The 21,681-nt window shown below is 36.2% G+C and overlaps 1 protein-coding gene across 2 annotated transcripts in view; it reads right to left on the bottom strand.

Annotated features, from left to right (window-relative positions):
• The window catches only part of MED13L (mediator complex subunit 13L), a 288,468-nt gene that overhangs the window by 105,061 nt on the left and 161,726 nt on the right, over window positions 1-21,681 (bottom strand). For both annotated transcript variants that reach the window (XM_081252288.1, XM_081252289.1), the window contains exon 4: window positions 15,995-16,078. In XM_081252288.1, coding sequence (XP_081108414.1) covers window positions 15,995-16,078 — 84 coding nt within the window. The remainder of the gene's footprint in view (window positions 1-15,994; window positions 16,079-21,681) is intronic.

Genomic DNA, 21,681 nt, shown 5'->3' with positions numbered 1-21,681 from the left:
CTAGCTTTCTTATGAAAACAAGAATGAGACTGCTCAGTGTGGTAACTATCCCGCTGGACTCAATTTTATATTAACTGGTCTTAGCTTACTTTTCTCTCATTTAGTCATTAAGTGCGTCCATCAAACACTGAAAGAGCAGCAGGAACTAAACAAAAGTAAGATAGAGTGCAAATTAATTTCCCTATAATAAAAATAATTAACAGCCAAAAACAATCTAACAGAGTTCTGAAAATGTTTAATTTGCTGAAGAAAAAGAAGGGATAAAAGATAAACTTGGTGAAAACCCAAAATCTATTACTGAGAAAGGTAAATAAATATATACTCAGACCTTGACCTGAATGTTTTATTAGAATGCTTTCCAAACATATGTCAGTAAAGTAATTAAATTAAAAAAATTATTACCAATCACATAAATTACAACTCTGCTGGGGTTAGGATACTGTCTTCTGTTTCTTAATTGACTGATGGTCAAGCTTTCTGTCTCTAAATACTAAACCCCATTATTGATCTTCCTAATGATGGACCTGAATGCCTGAAATTATTCTTTGTAGCTTAACATTCATCCTATTATCAGAGAAAAATAAGGTTTGTTATTGTATTGTCCTTCCCAGCTTTATGTGACCAATAAAAGGGTCATGTGGTTATCAAAGCAGCTTTCTCAAAACTTATTATTAACATGCATCTCTCTATTGTATTTTTCTCCCATTTCACATCCCATGAAAAAAAAACATACTGTTAAATATTAAAACTTAAAGTTTTCTTAAGGATTTAAGCTATGTTCAATTTTTGAGGTTTGAAAGGATGCTGCTCTTTTTCTTACACCTCACCTAATAGATAAGTGAATAAAAGAGGGGAAAGTAACATTTTTCTCCTCCGTAATTCTAAATTTGGCTAAATGCCACAAATACATTGTATTCTTAAATTTACTATTAAGTACCAGTCACTGAATATTTAGGCAAAGCTTCAAAAGACAGACAGAAATTCACCTCTCCATACCCCTGATCTCTATTCCTTTGACCCAAGGATTCAAACTGATACCTAGAAAGACTTCCAGTTTGACAGCTCTAGGGGAATTTGCAAACCATGTAACTACCACAAGGGAGCCATCAACTGAGCAGCTTCCAGCTTAGCCCCTTAGGGCAAGTGCCCTGACCAATGCCCAAGGCCCGGAACCTCTTTCTTCCTCTAGATATGCATTGAAATTTCCTATTTGGGGCTTTATTGTGCAAACAAGGTCCAGAAGAAACATGATCAGGAATCTCCTTCAGAACCTTGAGCACAGCCATCTCTGCAGTCTTCTCTTTGTGTCCCTTCTCCACAAATAGTTTTTCCATTGTTTGCAGTTAGCCCAGGAACTAAAAAGTGAATCATTTGTTTTTTATTTGTTTTGGAAGAAGACAGTACTTATTATTTGTTTGCTAAGATTAAGGGCAAGAGCCTCGGTAGCACAGAGATCTAGCTCTGCCCCAGTAGCAGTCTCATCTCCCCATCTCTCACCACCACTCCTCCTATCACTGACCTCACAGGGTTGCTGTGAGGAGTAACAAGACATAAGTACCTAGCAAGCAGTATGCAGAAAGGTCCTGTCCCTCTCCTGGAAAATGTGCTCTTAGCTCTGGCACTTTCTTAGTCTTTTACTGAAATTCTCTAGGTCTCCACGTTCTCATCTGTAAAACCAACGTAAATAACACAAAGCTGCAGGTATATAGTGAAGACTGGAAATAATTTGTGTTGAGCATTTAGCACAGTATCTCAATAAATAATAGTCTTAACTTAAACAAATATTAGCTCCCTTTCCTTCCAACTTGAAGTTGTTTTACTGAGTATCTCTATCTTGGTTGCTTTTTATTCTACCATTTCAATTTGTCTTTCAGAGCACATCCAAACCTGTACTGTGGACTCTGGGAAGCATGACTACCTTTCTACTGGTGCCTTCTCTTCAAGTTTGAAGTAGAGGCCAACTGATTAAACTCATACAGAGAGGCTATAGTGGCACCAGGGAGCGCTATAAGGAAATTCACTTTAATGCTATAATAAGGCTTAGGTGCTTCTCAACTGCAATAATGTGAGGCATACCCTAGCTTCAAAAAAAACTTATGAGCAGTAAGAGCCTGCAGGTTGTAAACGCTAAAATCCTTGGCAAAAGACAAAATATGACAATACAAAAGGCACTAACTAAAAACAGTCCCAGGATACGTTAATAAAATCTGCAGAAGCAAGGAGGCAAGAGCAATAGGGAAAAGTCATACATGAATTGCCATAATTTAGTGGCAAGTTTGGACTGGGCCATCAAACGAAGGCTTGGTATTCCTGTTTGTTTGTTTGTTTAAGATCTTTAACTCTCAGGACAACGCTTATTGGTGGCTCTTTTGCAATTCTTAAATTCTAACAAGGAACTACTCTAATTATTTAGTCATTACTAAAACAACGTTTAAGTCTCTATTCTCATGAACCATCACAATTAATCTAAGCTTCATTAACTTAGAACTTTGTCACAGAACTTCTATCTAACTGTCTAGATCACTCAAGGAGTTCTCTTATTAGAAGTTATCTCCTCCTATCTTCATTGCTGTTAAGCTGAACTTTCCTCTCTAGAAGCCAAGTCTTTCCTTGAGACACCACTGTGTACATGTCTTTGTTACTGCTATTTTCCTCTCCACGATTCTACCCCAAGTCATCCAAACCTCAGATTTGACAAAACACATTTAACTTCATGAATCTTTTCTCTTCACTAGAACCCACATCAGTATCTTCCAATTTTCACCTTTAGCACTTAATATTTCACAAACCAAGACACTAATTATATATAGTGTCTTATCTCTAACTGCTTTAAGTGTTTATATCTTGCCTTCCTGATAATACTAAGTTCTTTAGCAGGACTTTGTCAAGTTATCTTACTTATGTGAACCAAATACCAAAACAAAACCATTTTTAAAAAACCCAAAAAGAACAACAAAAAAAAACTGTTAGAAAAGCTACTCACAGAACACAGATAACAAAGCAAACAAATTCTGAAATTAGAAAATTTCCTATATAGTCCTATATGCATGTCTTGGATTGATCTTCAACACATCATCACTATCTATTAAGTAAAATAAAGCAATGGAACAATGGGTAGGGTATGTGTACCATTTGCTATACTATGTGTATAGAAAAGGGAAATATATACAACACACTGTATATCTGCATAAACCAATCGCTGGAAAGACAAAAAGAAACAGGTAATATGATTTAACACTAGGAGAGAAACTGGCTGGCTGGGCAGTGAGTGGGGAAGAGACTTTTTTGCCTATATAATTTTGTGCTGTTTAAATTTTATACTACATACATGTATTGCCCATTCCACATAATTATTTAAATAAGATAAAATAATTACTCAGAGAGCTCATCAGTTGAAAAGAAAACACTTTCAGGTATGTATATTTTAGTGAATTATCACAAGAATTAAAATGCTGTGCTGTGCATAAGATTTATTATGACAAAGACACACACTCATCCAATCATTTCTTGGGTATCTATGAAGATTCTAAATTCTAGCCCTTATATAACTTTGTAATCAGATAAATTTTTACCTTAAAAATTTATTTCTAATCAATAATCACTCCTCCTACATTAAAGGTATAATCATTAACCTTATTAGTGAAGACAGCATGAAGAACTGAGAAAAACAGCAGTTGTGAAACTAGAAATGCCTAGATCTGAATCCTCAGCTTTCTAGCTGTGTGGCTTCTCAGCTAACCACTTCAGCGTATCTGGACAGCAAATTTCCTCTTAAGGGCAGAGGTCAGCAAAGTTAGGTACCAGGGCCAATTCCATCCCATTGTAACTGGAAGTGGGGGTCTGGCTGCTCGCCACTCTAAAGCCAATAAAGAGGCAAGGTGGTGGAAAGGAAAGTTTGCTTTATTTCGGATGCTGGCTACCAGGGGCAGGGCAGACTCCTGTTCAAAGGCTGACTCCATGCCACTGACAATCAGTGGGCAAAAGCTTTTATAGACAGAGGGAAGGGGCTACAGGTAGAAACAGCACAGTCAGCTCTGACAGTCATCTTGAAATTGGTCATGCGGTGATCTGCCCAGTGTCATCTTGATTGTTTTAAGTACAGTTAATCTTCAGTTCCAGGATCGGTTTGTTCCCATTTCTTTGAGGTCATTTCTCAGAACTGTAGCTTATGTCATGGCTACAGTCTGGTCATCATGTAGTTCATGTCTTTCACCTGCTGGGGTTTTAGTATCTATAAGACAGCTCACAGGGTATGGCTCAGAATATTATCTATAGCCCTTGAGGAGGAACTAAAGGTCCTTGACTTTGCTTAATGAATAAACTATTATTATTTGGTCTCCTTTGACTGTTTTCCTTTGTTTCTGCATTTTCTCACTTCTCTGATTAAACTTATTCTTTGGCTAAAGTTTTTCCACAGACAAAAGGCAGGCTGAGGACATGGGTGGGGGCGGGGGGAGGACCATAAGGTCCTGCTCCATTTCACGGTCACCTATTTTTTGTAAAATAAAGTTTTACTGGAACAATCTATTGCCCATTTGCTTACATATTGTCTGCGGCTGCTTTCACAGTGCAATGTCGACTTGACTAGTTTTGACAGAAACCATATGCCCTGCAAAGCTGAAAATATTTACTATCTGCAGGAAAAGTTTACCTGCTCCAGCCTAAGAATAAAATGCAGACAAACCACATCTTTGTTGAAATTTTTTAAAGTATAGGAATGCCGAGCAGGCAGCAGGTCAAAACTATTTTCAAAATAACATGAAGACATTATTTATCCTTTTCACTCTAATTTTCTCCAAGTGCACAATGGAGTTTTCCAGAGGCTACATCGTGTGTGATGTCACAACAGACTACAAGCAGAAGCAGACACAAGAATACAGCTGTTTTCCCTTAAGCCAGAGTTTAAAGAGATTTGCAAAAACAGTGCCACTCTTCTGACTAAATATTTTTTTCTTTTAGAAAAGTGTTCTTTTAGTTTAAAAGGTTGTGTTAACATATAATGGGTTTGTTACTGTTATTTTAAAAAGTCATAAATATTTTAACTTTTCTCAGTTTTAATTCTTTGGAGTAAATATTGATAAGTATAACTCAATAAACAGAAGCTCTTTTGGGTGCTCAGTAACGTTTATAGGTGTTTTGACAACAAAAAGTTCAAGAATCTGCTACACTATAGCTCTAGTGCATCACAGCAGCGTGATTAACTGGCCTACTAGAACAGTCAATACACTGAGCAGGGATTGTGGATAAACACAGAGTAGTTTATTAATCATGGACATTACCAGGACAATCAATGACAACACCCCATCCCTCAAAGCTGTTTTCGAAGGAAAATTTGACAATTCTCATTAGAAGCTCCTCAGGGGACTTTTTAAGACATTTACTCAAGGGACTTCCCTGGTGGTCCAGTGATAAAGGATCCACCTTCCAATGTAGGGGACACGGGTTCCATCCCTGGTCATGGAACTAAGATCCCACATGCTGCAGGGCAACTAAGCCAGCGTGCTGCAAACTACAGAGCCCATGCGCTCTGGAACCCGCGCGCCACAACTAGAGAGAGAACCACGCGCCCCACAACTAGAGAGAGAACCAAGCGCCACAACTAGAGAGAGAACCAAGCGCCACAACTAGAGAGAAGCCCACGCTCCACAACAAAAGATCCCGCATGCCTCAAAGACGATCCCGTGTGCTGCAATGAAGACCTGACACAGCTAGCTAGCTAGCTAAATAAATAAATAAATAAATAAGAGAGATTTATTCAAAACTTTGAAGTAAGGTCAATGGAAGACAGCTTGTCCTTTCAATGCCATATAGGGGAAATGCCCATCCAAGGATTATCTAGTGCCTCAGTTCCTCAGCTGTGCACCAAAACCCCCCAAAACACTGCAGTAAATTCACGTGGATGTGGTGGGATATTTTAAATTTGGTGCGGGGGGTGGGGGGTGGGGTCTCAGCTGTGACTATGACATAAAGTAAAATCAATATGGACAGGAAATGAGAGTAGTAGCATCCAATCTGATTCCAAGGTTTGAGAAGTTGTACAGTGCTCAACAGGCATACATGTCCTATTTATCAGCAATTCTGGGCAAGAAGAAAATACATTTTATCCTTTCAATTTATGTTCATTGTTTGTTCAAAGAGCTACTAAGTTGTAGATACATATATACCTATTAATTTTCTAGAAAAACCTAGCTACTCAAATACTTTGAACTGGTTTTCACATCTTACCTGTTCTTTCACTAATCAATGAGTTGATTAAAAAATGTATGCCATTTGTTCATTTTATATTTGCATTAGAGTCTAAATTTTACCTTTCTGTAAATTATACTTTAGTGTGCTGAAGTGACCCTTTTCCGGTGTATCTAGAAATAACTCTATTTTTAAAAGCTAAATTTTTAAGAATTCACTAAGTAATCATCAAGCACTATGGAGGGATGTATGTATAGGAATATATAAAGTATCAAGAAAGACTCCATATACATTACTATGTTCAAATAAAGGACATATCCATGTGTTAGAATTCAATTAAACTCTCATAACTCTATGTGGTTTTCTGAATTTTACAATTTTTAATAAATACATTCAATCTTTTTGTTATAGGAAAATACACGACAGATTTTTTTAAGACGTTTGGAATGACTTATGAACACATTCTTCAAACAAAGCAGTATAAAGGAAAGCTTTAAAAAGTGAGTGAGTAATATGGAATTAAATTCCCTCCAAGGAAACATTTTAATATTGTTCATTAAACACAGGGCTAAGAACAAAAGAACAAATGGTCACATTTGTATAATTAGTACTTTTAATGCCAGATATGCCAGTAAACTAAAAATATAGATAACAATTTATTTTATCCTCAACCTCCCACTTATTTTTTCTATTATTCTTCACTCCATATCAAATATTCTTATCTAGACCATTCTCCTCATTTCAGGCTATGTAAGTGATAAATGTGTTTAAGAAGGAAAAAGAATAGAAAAAACGTTCCCCTTTTTGGTACCCTTATGAGGAATGGTAGGGAAAAAAGCAAAGTAAAAAGCAAGTGCATAAATATGTTTCTAGAAGGTCTGAATGATACCCATCCAAGTGAGAAGAAAATCCTGGAAGTGGTGGTGGTTTGTAAAGAGCTTCCTTCTTTCCTCATCTGGTAATTGTGACTGCTGGATCCATTTCTGTCTGGGTCACTTTTCACCTATGCTGCCTCCTTTTATTATCCGGGGTAGCTATCTCCCCTTACTACTAAAGACACTTGGCTTAACATTACCTAGAAGTGTATTTTATACGTGAAATATGGAAAACAGACTATCACGCTTTATAGTGAATCTTAATAGTCAACAGGCTTCTTTATAACTACATATGTATATGAGACCAAAATCAAACTTATGAAAATACTTGGTGTAAAGGAGGTGAATTTTATGGAAGTTCTATCATCTGCTTTTAATGCATGGTTCATATAAATTATACAACTTTCATATATATAAATAATATTAAATGATCTGAAAATGGAAAAATAAAATGATACATAATGCTATTCCTGAATTATTATCATTTAATTTTGAAAAGTTGAATGGTTTCATTCATAATATAGTGGATAGTATATAAAGTGCTATAAGAATCTAGGAAGAAATTTATGAAACAGGCTTTAAATAATTTGTCTAATTATTTAGACATTCACATTACCTCATTTAATCCTCAAAACAACCTATATAAGGTGGACATCATTATACCTTTATTATTATTCCTACTCAGAGTTTAAAAAACACAGGAACAGAAACACAGGATATAGTAAGTGGATCAGTTTGACTGTGTTCACTGAGAACATAACTAGGAGTTATAACAAAGTCCTAAACTTCTGTCATTTACTCCCATCTAATACTTGTAATAATGTATATGTGTGTGCATCAGATTCCTAAAAAAGTTCTAATTCCTGAAGTCAATATTTATGATTCTGAATACTTACACTGCGGGTCAGGATGACTGGCCCCTACTCATGTGCCTCACCCCAGGTTCAGCTCCAACTTGGCTGCTCGGTAACTTCAGCTGTTTCTGAAAATAACTGACTTGTTCAAAGGAGTTGCAGGAGTACTGCATGTACCCTTAAAAGAGATCAGATACACAAGGTGCCAATGGCCCATGATATACTTCTTCTCCATGATATACTCAGAAGAATTAAAAGAGCTCTGAAACTTGGGAAGCTTAGTTTACAGAAAATCAAAGCACAAATACAGAATGCTTTGTTCTATAGCAGCTACAGAACATACCCTGTATTGTACTTCAAACACACAGTCACGTTCGAATGTATCCATAATATACTTCAACCAAAGCATCCTCTGGTTTGAAATGTACTTAGCAAGTATTTTATTGACTCTTCACTGGGTATTTTTAACAGCATGTGTTTCTAAGGGTTGAGGGAAAGGGAGGCCTTGCCATTATTAAAGTAGTGTCCTTTAGTATTGTAATTTACCTTTCTGAACCTACAAAACACGCTTAAAATGATCAAGGGTAATACAAGACAGTACATGTTTAATTTAATACTTGAACATAATCATGTGTCCCAAACCAGTACTGTAAGTTTTTAGAGACTGGGAAAAGGAAGGGCTACTGGGATAAAGTTGAAAAGTAAAAGCATATAATCCCAATTTTTCTATTTTCACAAACTGGGTGTTTATGGGCTATCACAATGTCTTATTCTTTCCCTAAGAAACTCTAGTTGAAATCAAGGCCTAGAAATACTTAAGGACACAGCAAATCATTAGCAGAAGAAAGCTGTTATTTATTTCAGGAATGTGAACCATACTGTGATAGAAAGCTTCAGTTCTAGATCTTGAAATTATAAGTAAGAAACAAAGGAGAGGAGGTGGCATGGTACAATGAAATTGATAGAATACTTTAAAACCATTGAGACAAACTCAAAATTCTCCAGCTAATAGTCCAATTTTCTCATTCAGTGAAACTTACCTGATACAGTCTTTTATTTTTTAAAAATTCATCTAACATAGAAATACTTCAGTCAACTGTCTTCAATTATACATACTAAGATGTTCCTTTGTTTTCTTAGATTCTCAGTACCAGATAAACTCTGTAAACAACACTGGTCAATTTCAGTGATACATAATAATCCTTCAAATGTTCCCCAACAATGCTCCCTCTAGGCTCTTCTGTGTGCAACCAATTAGAGAGGCCTCCTTCTTTCTATGAGGCCTGTTAAGATCTCAAAATGTGTTGAGTCTGCTTCCACTAGCAGAATTGCAATTCATGGGCTAGCAATGGGGGACAAAGTCCAACTGGGTATAATGTATGCTTTCTACTAGGGAATACTTGAATTAAAGTAACCATCATAAAGAGCCCAACTGCTCAAACTTGAACAAACCACTCAATAAGAAATAATACTAAGGAAAAACTCATGCAAAACTGACAATTATAAGAAACAAGGATTTTAACCCATTTATAAAAGATAATATTTTAAAGGATCATCTTTTAAAATAAGAATGATAAAGAGAATGTTGTTGTTTTAATGACATAATTCAATATTTTGTTGTACATTAAATGAGTTTTAAGACCTCATTTTTTATTTTGATCCTAGAAAACTAAATAGATTTACAACAGAAAGAAGTTCCATTCAGTTCCTCCAAACCTGTACTATCCTTTGTACTAGGGATTGTAATAGATGCTGAATAGAATAAAAGGAGAAATAATGATGTATATAGTAAACACCAAAATAAGTATGATTCTGTTTTAAAGATTCAATTTAGGAATAATGAAGGAATGGGAAAAGGAGGAAGGAGAGTAAATTCTCATCTTCCTTAGTACAAATTCAAGAGAAAAATAAAATTTTTCAAATAATAAAATAAAATAAAAAAGAACAGTAAAAACATACTATTGATAAATATAGAGGTAAAATGTCAGAAATAAACAGCTAGAAAAGATGCCTCAGGGGAGCAGCTCAAAGAAGAGAGATCAAAGTTAACTTGCCAGGGAAGACAGAAATGGTTGGGGGTGGGGGCGGGGAGAAGAACAAGAACAAAAGAGAAAAGGAGTTTAGACTATGCTAGGAATTGTGAAGGGCAACTATGGCTGGACAAAAGGCTTCTACTGGGGAACAGGAATGCCAGATAAAGTTCGGGTAACATCCTAAACCCTGAAGCCACATTATGTTCTTATGTGGGAGAGTGCTTCACCAAAAGTAGACTAACAGAAGGATACACAGAGCAGAAGGATTAGAAACATGAGCAGTTTGAAGTCAGAAGACCCAGACAGGCAGAAGACTGTAACAACAGACCAGATATGAACATTATAACAAAGAGGAAGCTTCACAGTTACATAATTTAGTATTTCATCTTAGCACTCACAGCGTTCTATATTCTTTAGCCATAAATATTAAGTTATAATAATACTTCGAACTTACACAACTATTAATAAAACCCTACATGAAGTACACTGTCACTCTCTCCTGTCAGGTTCTCAGATAGGAATTTAATACTTTCTAAGAACCACTCTTAATAAATCTTTATTTTTATAATATCCTCTAACACTCCAAAAACATCAAAGAAGTAAACCAAATACTTATAAAGTACATTATGTACTTTCTGCGGACGACATGCCTGGATTCTACAATTTCCCTAGAATCAGAGAATCGAAAAACTGAAAAATATTTTAGAAATAATAAATGCTAAAACTAAAGTCCAGAGGGATTCAGTAAGTCCCACAAAGTCAGACAGTTAATGGAAGATCATCCATATTTCTAGATGGACCGGTGATCAAGGAGAGCTCTGTTTCCAGCTTAGTTTCAGTCCTCTAGCAGGAATTACAACCATGATATTCACAAAACCTCTCTAGTATATATATACATTTTTAAAATAAATGTATTTATTTTATTTATTTATTTTTGGCTGCGTTGAGTCTTCATTGCTGCACGCGGGCCTTCTCTAGTTGTGGCAAGTGGGGGCCACTCTTCGTTGTGGTGCACGGGGTTCTCACTGCAGTGGCCTCTCCTGCTGTGGATGGAGCACTGGCTCCAGGCTCGCGGGCTCCAGAGCACAGGCTCAGCAGTTTCGGCGCAAGGGCTTAGCTGCTTCGTGGCATGTGGGATCTTCTCGGAACAGGGCTCGAACCCGTGTGCCCTGCATTGGCAGGCGGATTCTTAACCACTGTGCCACCAGGGAAGCCCGATATATACATTTTTTAAAGGTGTATCTCTTACTGTAAGGTGCTTAAAATCCTTTTTGAAACTGACAGTATATATTTAAACTGTGAAAATAAATTATTGATATTCAGGATATAAGCTTTTATTGTGTACTTTTTAGACTGCTAATAGGACAAAAAACAAAAACTAAGTGATAATTGCCTTTCAGTTACTAAGAAAAAAAAGTAATTTTTAAAAAGTAAACAAGCTACCTCTGGTTGAGCTGGTCTATTCAATTTGACACTCTATGCATAATGTCTGTGAAAGTACAAAGCAGAGTGCCTGGTACACGAAAGACACTTTTAAAAACAACAGACAGTACCACTTAGTTTTATCATAGGCTCTTATTAAAAGTTCGTCTCCTCCCTTCCTAGATCCAACAGTTTTCTACTTTGCAGCTACTTATAACAAAATATAATAAGAAGTCTACGTTCCTATCTTCATTTCAACTGCCATTTGTAACTCAGGCTACTGCAACCTGAAATTCGCTACTGCAACCTGAAATTGACTACTGCACTGAAACTGCTCATGTTATGTCCATCGTGGCTGCATAACTGCCTTTTAGAATGTATTTTATATGACCTCTCTGGTAGACACAGCTGACTAATCTTGAAACTTTAAAACTTCATGGTTTTGGTGACACCGATCCTCCTGGTTCTCATTTCTCACTGACCTTTCCTAGTCTCCTTTATGTACTCCTTTTTCTCTACCCATCCTGTAAATGTAGATGCTCCCCAGGACTCTAACCTCACTGTCTTCTCACTTTTCACACAATTCTCAAATTCAAGTGACGAAATACACAAAACCTTTTGATATATCTTCCATCAAATAAACCAACAGAAAACGACTACATTATTTTATAGATCCACCAAAAACACACAAAAAATATGGTAAAACTATTATGTATGATTAATAAATCCAAGTTGTTGTTCCATTACTTTTATTTATGAATTTCCCATTGGCTAGTCCTTGTTAAAGGTACCACATCACTAATGACCTTAATTTTTCTGGACACTAATAAGAGATTCCCTTTATCTTTCACACTGTAAGTAACTGTTTACATGTCTGTCTACCCTCTAATGAGATCCCTTTCCCTGACTTTTCATCTTTGCATCTCAAGAAGGAAACACAGATGACTGGGCTACAATATAAGGGAAGTACAGGAAAGAGGAGGATGGGAAAGAAAACAAGAAGAGGTGAAGCGACAGGGGAGGGTGAGGAAAAAGAGGGAATGAAAGTTTTAAAGTGCTGAAAAATATTCTCCTACATCAAAATATTTCATCTTGTTACACAAAAACTGATTTTTGCTACTAAAACCAAAAGACAAGGGCATCTCTTGTACATTAGGTAGTGTGAGAACATAAAAAAAGAAGTTAAAGAAATAATCTCAAGCTTAAGAGTCAAGAAAACATCCAGATGAAATGACACAAAAGCACCCAAAGTCATGTACTTCCCATCGCGTACGTGTGTGTGCATCTGTTAACAGCACACACAAAAGTAATTAGAATAGTTGAAAACATGTGAGGCTATTTGGAGTATCACCCCAGAGTAGGGCAGGTTTGCTCACGAGGAAGAAATGGTGAATTAATTCAGAAAATGCACTGGCAAGTCGGTATTTGTGTTAACTCAGCTACTGTACACCTGATACTAGGAAAGATCAAAGGTCCAAACTGTTACTGGGGGCAATCAATTATTTTGCTAAAATTGGCATTCAAAGACTAAGGAATATAAACTTCAAATTCTGTGGTAGTCAAATGTGGGTTGAAACTAGACTAAATTAGAAAATAAACACCTTTCCAATAGAAAGAAACTCCATCATTGGAACAATTTCTAAATTATTTTAAAAGAACATATTTTTTTACTGGTTTGTTTTTAAGAATATTCTGAAAGCAAAGGCTTTCTCAAGTTCAACATACCTTAGAAATCATAAATTTTGTATGCTTGATGTTAGTTGTCACAACTCTTTAGGACAAAGCCAAGTTCTCTTTCCTACTTATTATATTCCCAAGGATGAGTAACAAAAGATATGCTACTATAGCAAAAAAATGATATAAATTTCTTTTATCTTCTTGGACCTGCCTGGTCAAATTTCTATAATTATCCCAAACTTCATCTCATATCCAACAGTGAGAACTCTTTTATAGAGTCCACCAGCAAACGATTTAGTTTTGCTATCAATATGGAGAGAAATGATAGCTCAAAAAATAATATGCTATTAATCGAACAGATGAAACCTAATCATCAATATTTTCATTTGTCGCCACTATTAGAATTATTTTAGCTTACATAAAATAGTGTGTTAAATCGTCTTTTTAATCTATTGAAAAAAAGTATCTATAGGCTAATATCACTACTTTAAAAGTGTATTCCTTTTATCTGGGTCTAATGATATCAAATAAGAGAATTCCTAAAAATATTAATGTGTATATACAATGTGTTTAACACTGGGCAGCAAATTTTCCTCTCCCCTGGTTACTAAATCGGTATCTACTAAAAAAAAAAAAAATTAAGCTTCAAGAAGATTAATTTGTTCTTGCTTTTTCTCAACTAAATTATAAACTAGCCACATAAATTAACTCATTTAATCTTCACAATAACCCTCTAAGATACTAATTATTATCAATTCAATAACAGCAAAAATAAAAGTTCACCCCAGAAAAATTAAACAACTTTTCTAAGAGCAAATAACTTGTAAAGAGAGGTACGGGGTATGATCCCAACTCTTCTTATTCTAAATGCCCTCCTCTACAGGGCCACTCTGTCCATCCAAAATGACTTAAGCACTGAGATCCTGTTTCAACATCCAACAAGATGCTCTATTTTCCACTCAGAGAATGAGGAGAAAACTCATTACACCTAATAAAGTTTTATTATAGCAAATGCCGAATTTTTAAATTGAATCTTTGCTTTAAAATGTTTTCTAATTGTTAACGTCTTCTAAAATAGTTTTTTTAATCATCAATATTTCTACACTACAGGAAAATGAAGTTCCACGAGGTTCAACCACAAGTATAAAGTCTTAAAAATAATAAAATAACTTAATTACATTCCGCAGAAATCAACAGCCTCCCAGTTTTAAACAAAATCAAATATCCAAATATATTACATGTATTATTTACATCTGGCTTGCTTAAGTTAGGAAGACTCTGAGTATCTAAATAAAGTGTAAAGATATACAAGCTATACAAAAGATCATTAAACACATCTGACTTTTAAACATTATTTTTTACATTAAAATACTAATTGCTACTCCTTCAATCCCTTTTTTATTTCTACATTTCTTCTTCATCCCCAAATTCCTCTCAAATCATCACACAAACATCTATACCTATTGATCAAAAGTTTTAGGACTGGCTCAGTCAATTCATCAGTGACCAGCTGTGAGAATGCACACTAAGCATGGAGAGGCACACTAGGAATGGCAAAGAAGAACAATGCCCTAAAGCAAATCCATATATAACCATTCAGACTCCTCAACAATAAAAGCCCAAACTTTAACCAGTAGGAAAATCTAAGTCCTCTGTAAATTTTAGGAAAATGCTAAGATGAATTATGTCCATGAAACATTCATTAGTTAGACCAAATCGATTAAAATAAAAGGAAAAAAAAAGTTCCTCTCCATCAATCAAAGCATCTGTAAACAGAATCACACCCGTGTACACTAGTACCTTTTTCTAAAATCAGTATTATCCTTTTCAGGTAAACTTTGATACACATAATACCTACTGTCTACTTAAATATAATTTTTAATAAATCCTAAATGTACTAAAAAGGGGGAAATATTTCAAGGAAGTTCATGGTGATTTGGGGGAAAAAAAAAAAAGCCAGGCCCTAATTTATCTGATTTGAAAAAAGAAATCCCAATTTTCATAAATTAGATTTAGTTAATGAGGAAGTGGTTACATTGCTCAGAAATCACTTCATCAAAGCTTTAAGACAACCACTTCATCAAAGCTTTAAGACATACAGGCTGGAGAGAAGGCTGCTATTAAATCTCTTACAGGAAGAAGTGGCAGGAGTAGCCAGCTGAAATTCTGGCCAGCTATCCAAAAGATCTAATCTACCACGTAAGGTTTCAAGGGCACCTGTCTGCACCCAGAAGCTGGGACCCTTAGCTTAGGGCAAGTTCATGGATAGTAAAATAGAATCAAGATTGTGTACCCAGCTCTACAAAAAAAGAAATAGTCACCAACTTCCAATTAAATCTACACTGTGTTCAAAGGAAAGTGAGATAAATATTAGATTTTGACGGTTTTCGTTTTTGATTCTGGCTTGATTGATCTAAAACTCCATATTTGTTTAGTATCAAAGGCTGCCTTTAAAGCCATGCATAGAATAAATTATGGTTAAAAGTTTAGGATTATTTAGAGAAGTAATTCCCAGTCCTGGTTTGACAACTGTCAAGGATGTGTTGACTGACTTTTAAGGGGCATCCAACAATTCTATAAAAACTGTCACCATTTGAATTCACTCGACTGTTGATTTAAAGTTATGCCACATAACATTATAAGGAAGAAAGATAAATTAGAATAATGAAAATAACAAAATAGAGTAATTCAATTCCAAATAGTGTGGTTATAAGGGACTTAGACATGGGTTACTGATAATCATTTTTCTAGTCAAAATTTAATATTCCACAAAAATTTAATGATAGAGTATTTAATAAAATGTGATCCAGGAATCTATTTCAAACATCTAAACTACTAACATTATTGGAAAATAAATAAAAGCTACTTCCTCCATTCACCTCTTCCCCAAAGACAGCTGTGGTCAAGCAAAAGAAACCAAAAACCCAAAAGAATTCTAAAGACTCACCTTTTGTTGACCGGCTTTTCATCTTTTTCATAGGGTCGGACAAACCATTTCCCAATCCTAACGAAGTTCTTATCCATTAGGCACCTACAATAATTACATCAAGAATACAGTTTCAGTAACAAACTAGCAAGTCGCTGAATTAATAATCACAGATAAGATCCACCATTGAAAATAAAAACATCACCAATTAAACTGTCAAAATGTTTTCTTAGTACTTAAAATTCTTACACTATACTTACTGAAAGAATTTTCTGACTTTGGGTATAGAATTTTATTACGTATTATTCTTATACATGTAAAAGAAATCAGAATTGGTTGATATACTCCTGAAACATCTTACACGTTTGAATTGCTTCAAATCCAATCACACTTGTATATTACTTTAACTTTTGTGTGATCAAGAATGTTGGGAATACAGGCAGCATTTCTTAAGAGTACCTCAGGGATATTCTTCCAAGCCACTGACACACTTTTTGCAAGTTTTAATGCTGGATCTTTCTTGCTTGGTGTGTGGTAGTCAATTCTTTAGCAGGGATTTTGGTAATAAAAGCATAGCACAGCCTCTTCTACTTAGGTATTTTCCTTTTGTAGACATGGTAAAGCACTTGATTATGGCTTTGCAAAACAATGAGCAACTGCAGTCATTTCTTCAGTAATGAATATTTTGCTTTCTTCGTATGTAAATGGTGCCCCGCTTCTGTTTTCAGGCCGCTTTGTGTACATTGTTTTTCCGTGTCGAATCACAGGGTACTCTTTCTGAAGACATGTTAATGGCAGCTGAACTCAACTCATATAATACCCAAGGTGCACACAATTCAGCTGAAGTAACAACAGTATACGGAGCTATGCTCAGGTTCACTAAAGTACAGGCAGGTGACAACTATATCATAACTCCAGTCAATTGTGAGATGCCATCGTTTGTAAAGAGCATCCCTAATTTTAACAATATAAAAATGTGGGAGAAAATGTGCATTTTGAAACTGATGAAATACAGTAATCTCTAATACTATTCAATGAAATGATACCTATTTTGTAAGAAAACCTGTCAGAAACGTGGATATAATTCTTCTATACAAGGTTCTACCTACCAGCAAAAGAGCAGCACAGCAATTCTTTGTTGAATATTCAGGCAATTCTGCACGTGGCTTTTGGCTCTGCAATTTCCACTCCATCAAGGAGGATGGAAACAATTCAAGCCTTCGCCCAACTCATTACAGATTTGCGTTAGTAAATGGCAATAGTTTCTGCTGGCCACAATGTAACTCCCTATGGGCAGAGCCAATTTGAAGCAGTGTCTCATCAAAAAGTCACTTGCTTCAACTAGTTTTATTTTGAAAATGAACTCCTACAACAATCTTCCTTGTTCACAATGGAAAAAAAATCATTTTCAAAGTAACCAGTCTGTTTTCCTAAGATGATAAGTGAACTTGCTTTTTAGGTTAAAGACTATATGACTCCATTAAAGTTAGAATAGAAAATATGGAATACACAATAAGGTGAAAGTGCTCAAGAAGCAAAACTGAAACATAAAATCACCAGTTTATTCCCTAGTTAAGGGACTTAACTGTGTTTTTTAGGTAGACTACATACATGCTGTCACATTTCCTCAGTTCTTTACTCATTTTTAAAGCCCTTATCTATTTTGTAATTGATTAGTGTTTCTTTATTCTCCAAAAGCTGTTATTAAATTGAAGGTGTATCTTAAAATCAATAATGCTAAGAATGAAAGCAATAGGACATGTACAGAATCACATCAAACATTAAACAATGTCTTCTACTGACACACATCTTCACTTAAATAAATACCACTTCATTATCTCATAAGTCTTGAAGGTCAGAATTCAAAAGAATCATTTATTCAACAACAGAGAAAACATGAATTTACAGTTTATGGATAGAAAAAACTTCAAGGCTTTAGACAGTATAATATGAAAGAAAAACATAAAATATCTCTGATTAAAGAGGACAATGTATAAAGTTTGTTTCAAAACCCCTGCCCTTCTATGAAGTAAAACCCACAAATTCTATTTACTGTTTTCATTCCAGAACAAATGAGGGATTGGAGTGGAAGAGCAGCAGTGCACAGCCAAGACCACTCAAGGACAAAGGCAAAAGGCAAAAAGCTAATGAAAATGCTGGGAGCCTAACTCCCTGTGCTGATGTATCTCCTGAAGGTTCCACTACAGATCATATTCCTTTGTCAGGCAATGTCAACAAAAGGTTATTATCACTAATACACAACAGCCATGGAAACTACTGATTCTTGAATCCAAAATCATCTGGTTCCAAATGAGAGTCATGAATCATTTACGTGATTTTCAACCACTAATCAGCTTCTATGTGATCAGTGATTTCCCTCTCACTGAAAGGAAAACATGAAAACACACAATTGCACTGAATGAAGCAGTGTTTTTAACACAGTTTGAATTCGCAACTGACTTATTTCTGCATAAGGGAGTCGTCAAAAGTCATACTGTCACCAGTGATGTGGCAGAAAGTTAGCAAAGTCACCAAGTACCTCAGAGAAGGTTGGGACCAAATTAATGAAGACGCTGAATGTGTCCCCTTTCTCTGCCCTGACCTGCAACTCAGTAGAGAATTAAAGAATTGCTGAGTTAGATGTAGATATGGTTAAGTATGAAGGCAAAGTTTCTTTTTACTCAAGAAACAGGTAAAAAGAACTCAGCAACTATCACCATCAATTTTTACACTCCTCAGTCTCTTAAATCTCAACTATGGCTGGTCCAAAAGAGAAACTCTCTTTCTCTCTCTCTCTCTCTCTCTCTCTCTCTCTCTCACACACACACACACACACACACACACACACACACACACGGAGTCTCCAAGACTAAGCAATACAGAAAGTATTCCCATCTGGTGTTGTGTACTTTAAGTTACAGGAAGAAATGTGATGAGACGTGGCTTTGCTAAGAAAGACAGTTCTACCACCTGATTGATACCTGGGACTATGCTGGCTCAGGAGCAGATAATATATTGTGGTACTAATAAGCTCTTGGTTCTCAATCATTTTGGGGTCATGATTCTATGTTTAAAAAAAATCTAATGAAAGTTATTATAGACTCTTTCTCCTAAAAAACGCAAGGAAAAGCAAAATACTGCATACAATTCCACAGTGTTGATGAACTCTGAAGCAGATCTTAGAGTGAGAACTTCTGTACTAAACACTACCACTAATCACTACTAACCCTGCTTTGGCCTAGAATCCCTCCCTATCCCATTCTATCCCTTCCTCCTCTATTTAATTCTATTCATCCTTTCTGTCCCAGATCAGCACAGCATTCTAACATCTACAAATCTGTACTTTCACCACTGAGTTGTAATGAATCATTTCTGTGGCTCTTTTCTCCCAAGAAGCTATGAGCAATTTGGGGGCAGACACAGTTATCTACCTTATTTACTGGCAATATTCAACAAATATTTAAGTGCTTATTATGTAATATGCTTTATGTTCTGTTCTAAAGTAATAGGTCTTCAATAAATATCTGAGAAATGAATGCTATACACCAATGAGTATTTTCCTATTCGCAGTATAATACTGTTACCCTTCTTGTTTGTAACCACTAATCATGGCCAGACTCACACTGTTATTTGAATTTTCTTGTGTGCATGTGTTTGAGGTAGAAAAAAATTATGTATTTCATTTCTTTATAGTCCATCACCACTCACTCCAGACTAAAATCATAGTAGATACTCAACGTGTGAGAAATCACATAGGTGTTAAAAAATTTTAGGAAGGGACTTCCCTGGTGGCGCAGTGGTTAAAATCCGCCTACCAATGCAGGGGACACCAGCTGGAGCCCTGGTCCAGGAAGATCCCACATGCTGCAGAGCAACAAAGCCCGTGTGCCACAACTACTGAGCCTGCGCTCTAGAGCCTGCAAGCCACAACTACTAAGTGCATGTGACACAACTACTGAAGCCCGGGCGCCTAGAGCCCGTGCTCCACAACAAGAGAACCCACTGCAAGGAGAAGCCCACGCGCCGCAACAAAGAGTAGTCCCTGGGGCTTCCCTGGTGGCGCAGTGGTTAAGAGTCTGCCTGCCGATGCAGGGGACACGGGTTCGTGCCCCGGTCTGGGAAGATCCCACATGCCGCGGAGCAACTCGGCCCGTGAGCCAAAATTACTGAGCCTGCGCGTCTGGAGCCTGTGCTCCGCAACAAGAGAGGCCGCAATAGTGAGAGGCCCGCGCACCGCGATGAAGAGTGGCCCCCACTCTCCACAACTAGAGAAAGCCCTCGCACAGAAACGAAGACCCAACACAGCCAAAAATAAATAAATAAATAAAGCAAACTGTCAACAAGTAAAAAAAAAAAAAAACAGTGAAGGTTTAGGTGAAATGCAATGAGGGAGAGATTCATGGATTTTTAAGAAAACATAACTTAGGGACCTCCTTGGTGGTCCAGTGGCTAAGACTCTGTGCTCCCAATGCAGGGGGCCTGGGTTCGATCCCTGGTCAGGGAACTAGATCCTACATGCTGCAACTATAAAGATCCCACAGGCCGCAACTAAAGAGCTCACATGCCACAACTAAAAAAAAAAAAAAAAATTCCTGCATACCACAACTAAAAAAAAAAAAAAAAAAAAAAAAAGATCCCGCATGCCACAACTAAGAGCCAGTACAGCCAAATAAATAAATAAATAAATATTAAAAAAAAAAAAAAAAAAAAAAAAAAAGAGTAGTCCCTGCTCACCGCAACTAGAGAAAGCCGTGTGCAGCAACAAAGACCCAACGCAGCCAAAACTAAACAGAATAGAACAGAACAGAACACAATAGAATAAATGTTTAGGAAGACTGGCACTACTGCCCATATGTTTTAATTATACTTGAAGAACAAAGTTAAGCAAATCTTTTTAAGAGAGAGAATGCTAAGGTATAAAAACTACAGAATATCAGAAATATAATTTCCCTCTTTTATCTCTATCAACCCTTATTTTACAGTTTTTGAGGGACAAAATTTATATTTAAGTTGATAAATATATAAACCTAGCAGACAAACTTCATCTGCCAAAAAGTGCTTTAAATCAACATCACAAATAGTGCTAAGACTATGTATCAGTTAACCCTGGCTATCCACTCAGTAATGCCAATCATTGTTATTGAGATTTTCAAAATTACCTTACTATTAAGATACGACAAAATTCTGTAAAGTAGTTCAATCTTTAAAGATTGATCTTCAAAGATCACAATGTGATTTCAGATTTATAAAATGTTTCGTAAGCAACAGTTCTAGGTAAGTATTCCTCTTTAGAAATAATTCCAAGCCCCCTACTACCGCCCTAAAAAAATCACTGTTTCAAGAAGAAAAGAAACAAACACGTGCTGAAAAATAAAAAAGAAATCAGGCTGTGTGTGTGTGTACATGTTTCTGTGTCATGCCCAACAGCTCTAAATAATTAACTACAAGAACAACTTGGCTCTGAAGCTGGCAAGCCCCAATCTCTAACCCCAAAGCCATGGGCAGACCTGACCTAAGTTTACAAGAGCCACAGCCACAGCCGCGGTGTAAATCAGCAAGCCACTTCCCAGACGGGATAGTTGGGAGGTTTAGAAGGGAGCCACCACTGGCTCGGCTCTTCTGCGCCCCTCGTATTACGCAGGTGTGACAGTTTTCATAGATTTAAAAAGTCCAAGGATAGTGTTCCTCTACTGCATCCTCAACTAAAC

Source organism: Mesoplodon bidens (assembly GCF_964165515.1).
Source record: "Mesoplodon bidens genome assembly, chromosome: 13".
In the NCBI taxonomy this organism is placed as follows: Eukaryota; Metazoa; Chordata; class Mammalia; order Artiodactyla; family Ziphiidae; genus Mesoplodon; species Mesoplodon bidens.
The sequence above is the reverse complement of the archived record's forward strand: the minus strand, read 5'-3'. Positions and strand labels throughout refer to the sequence as shown.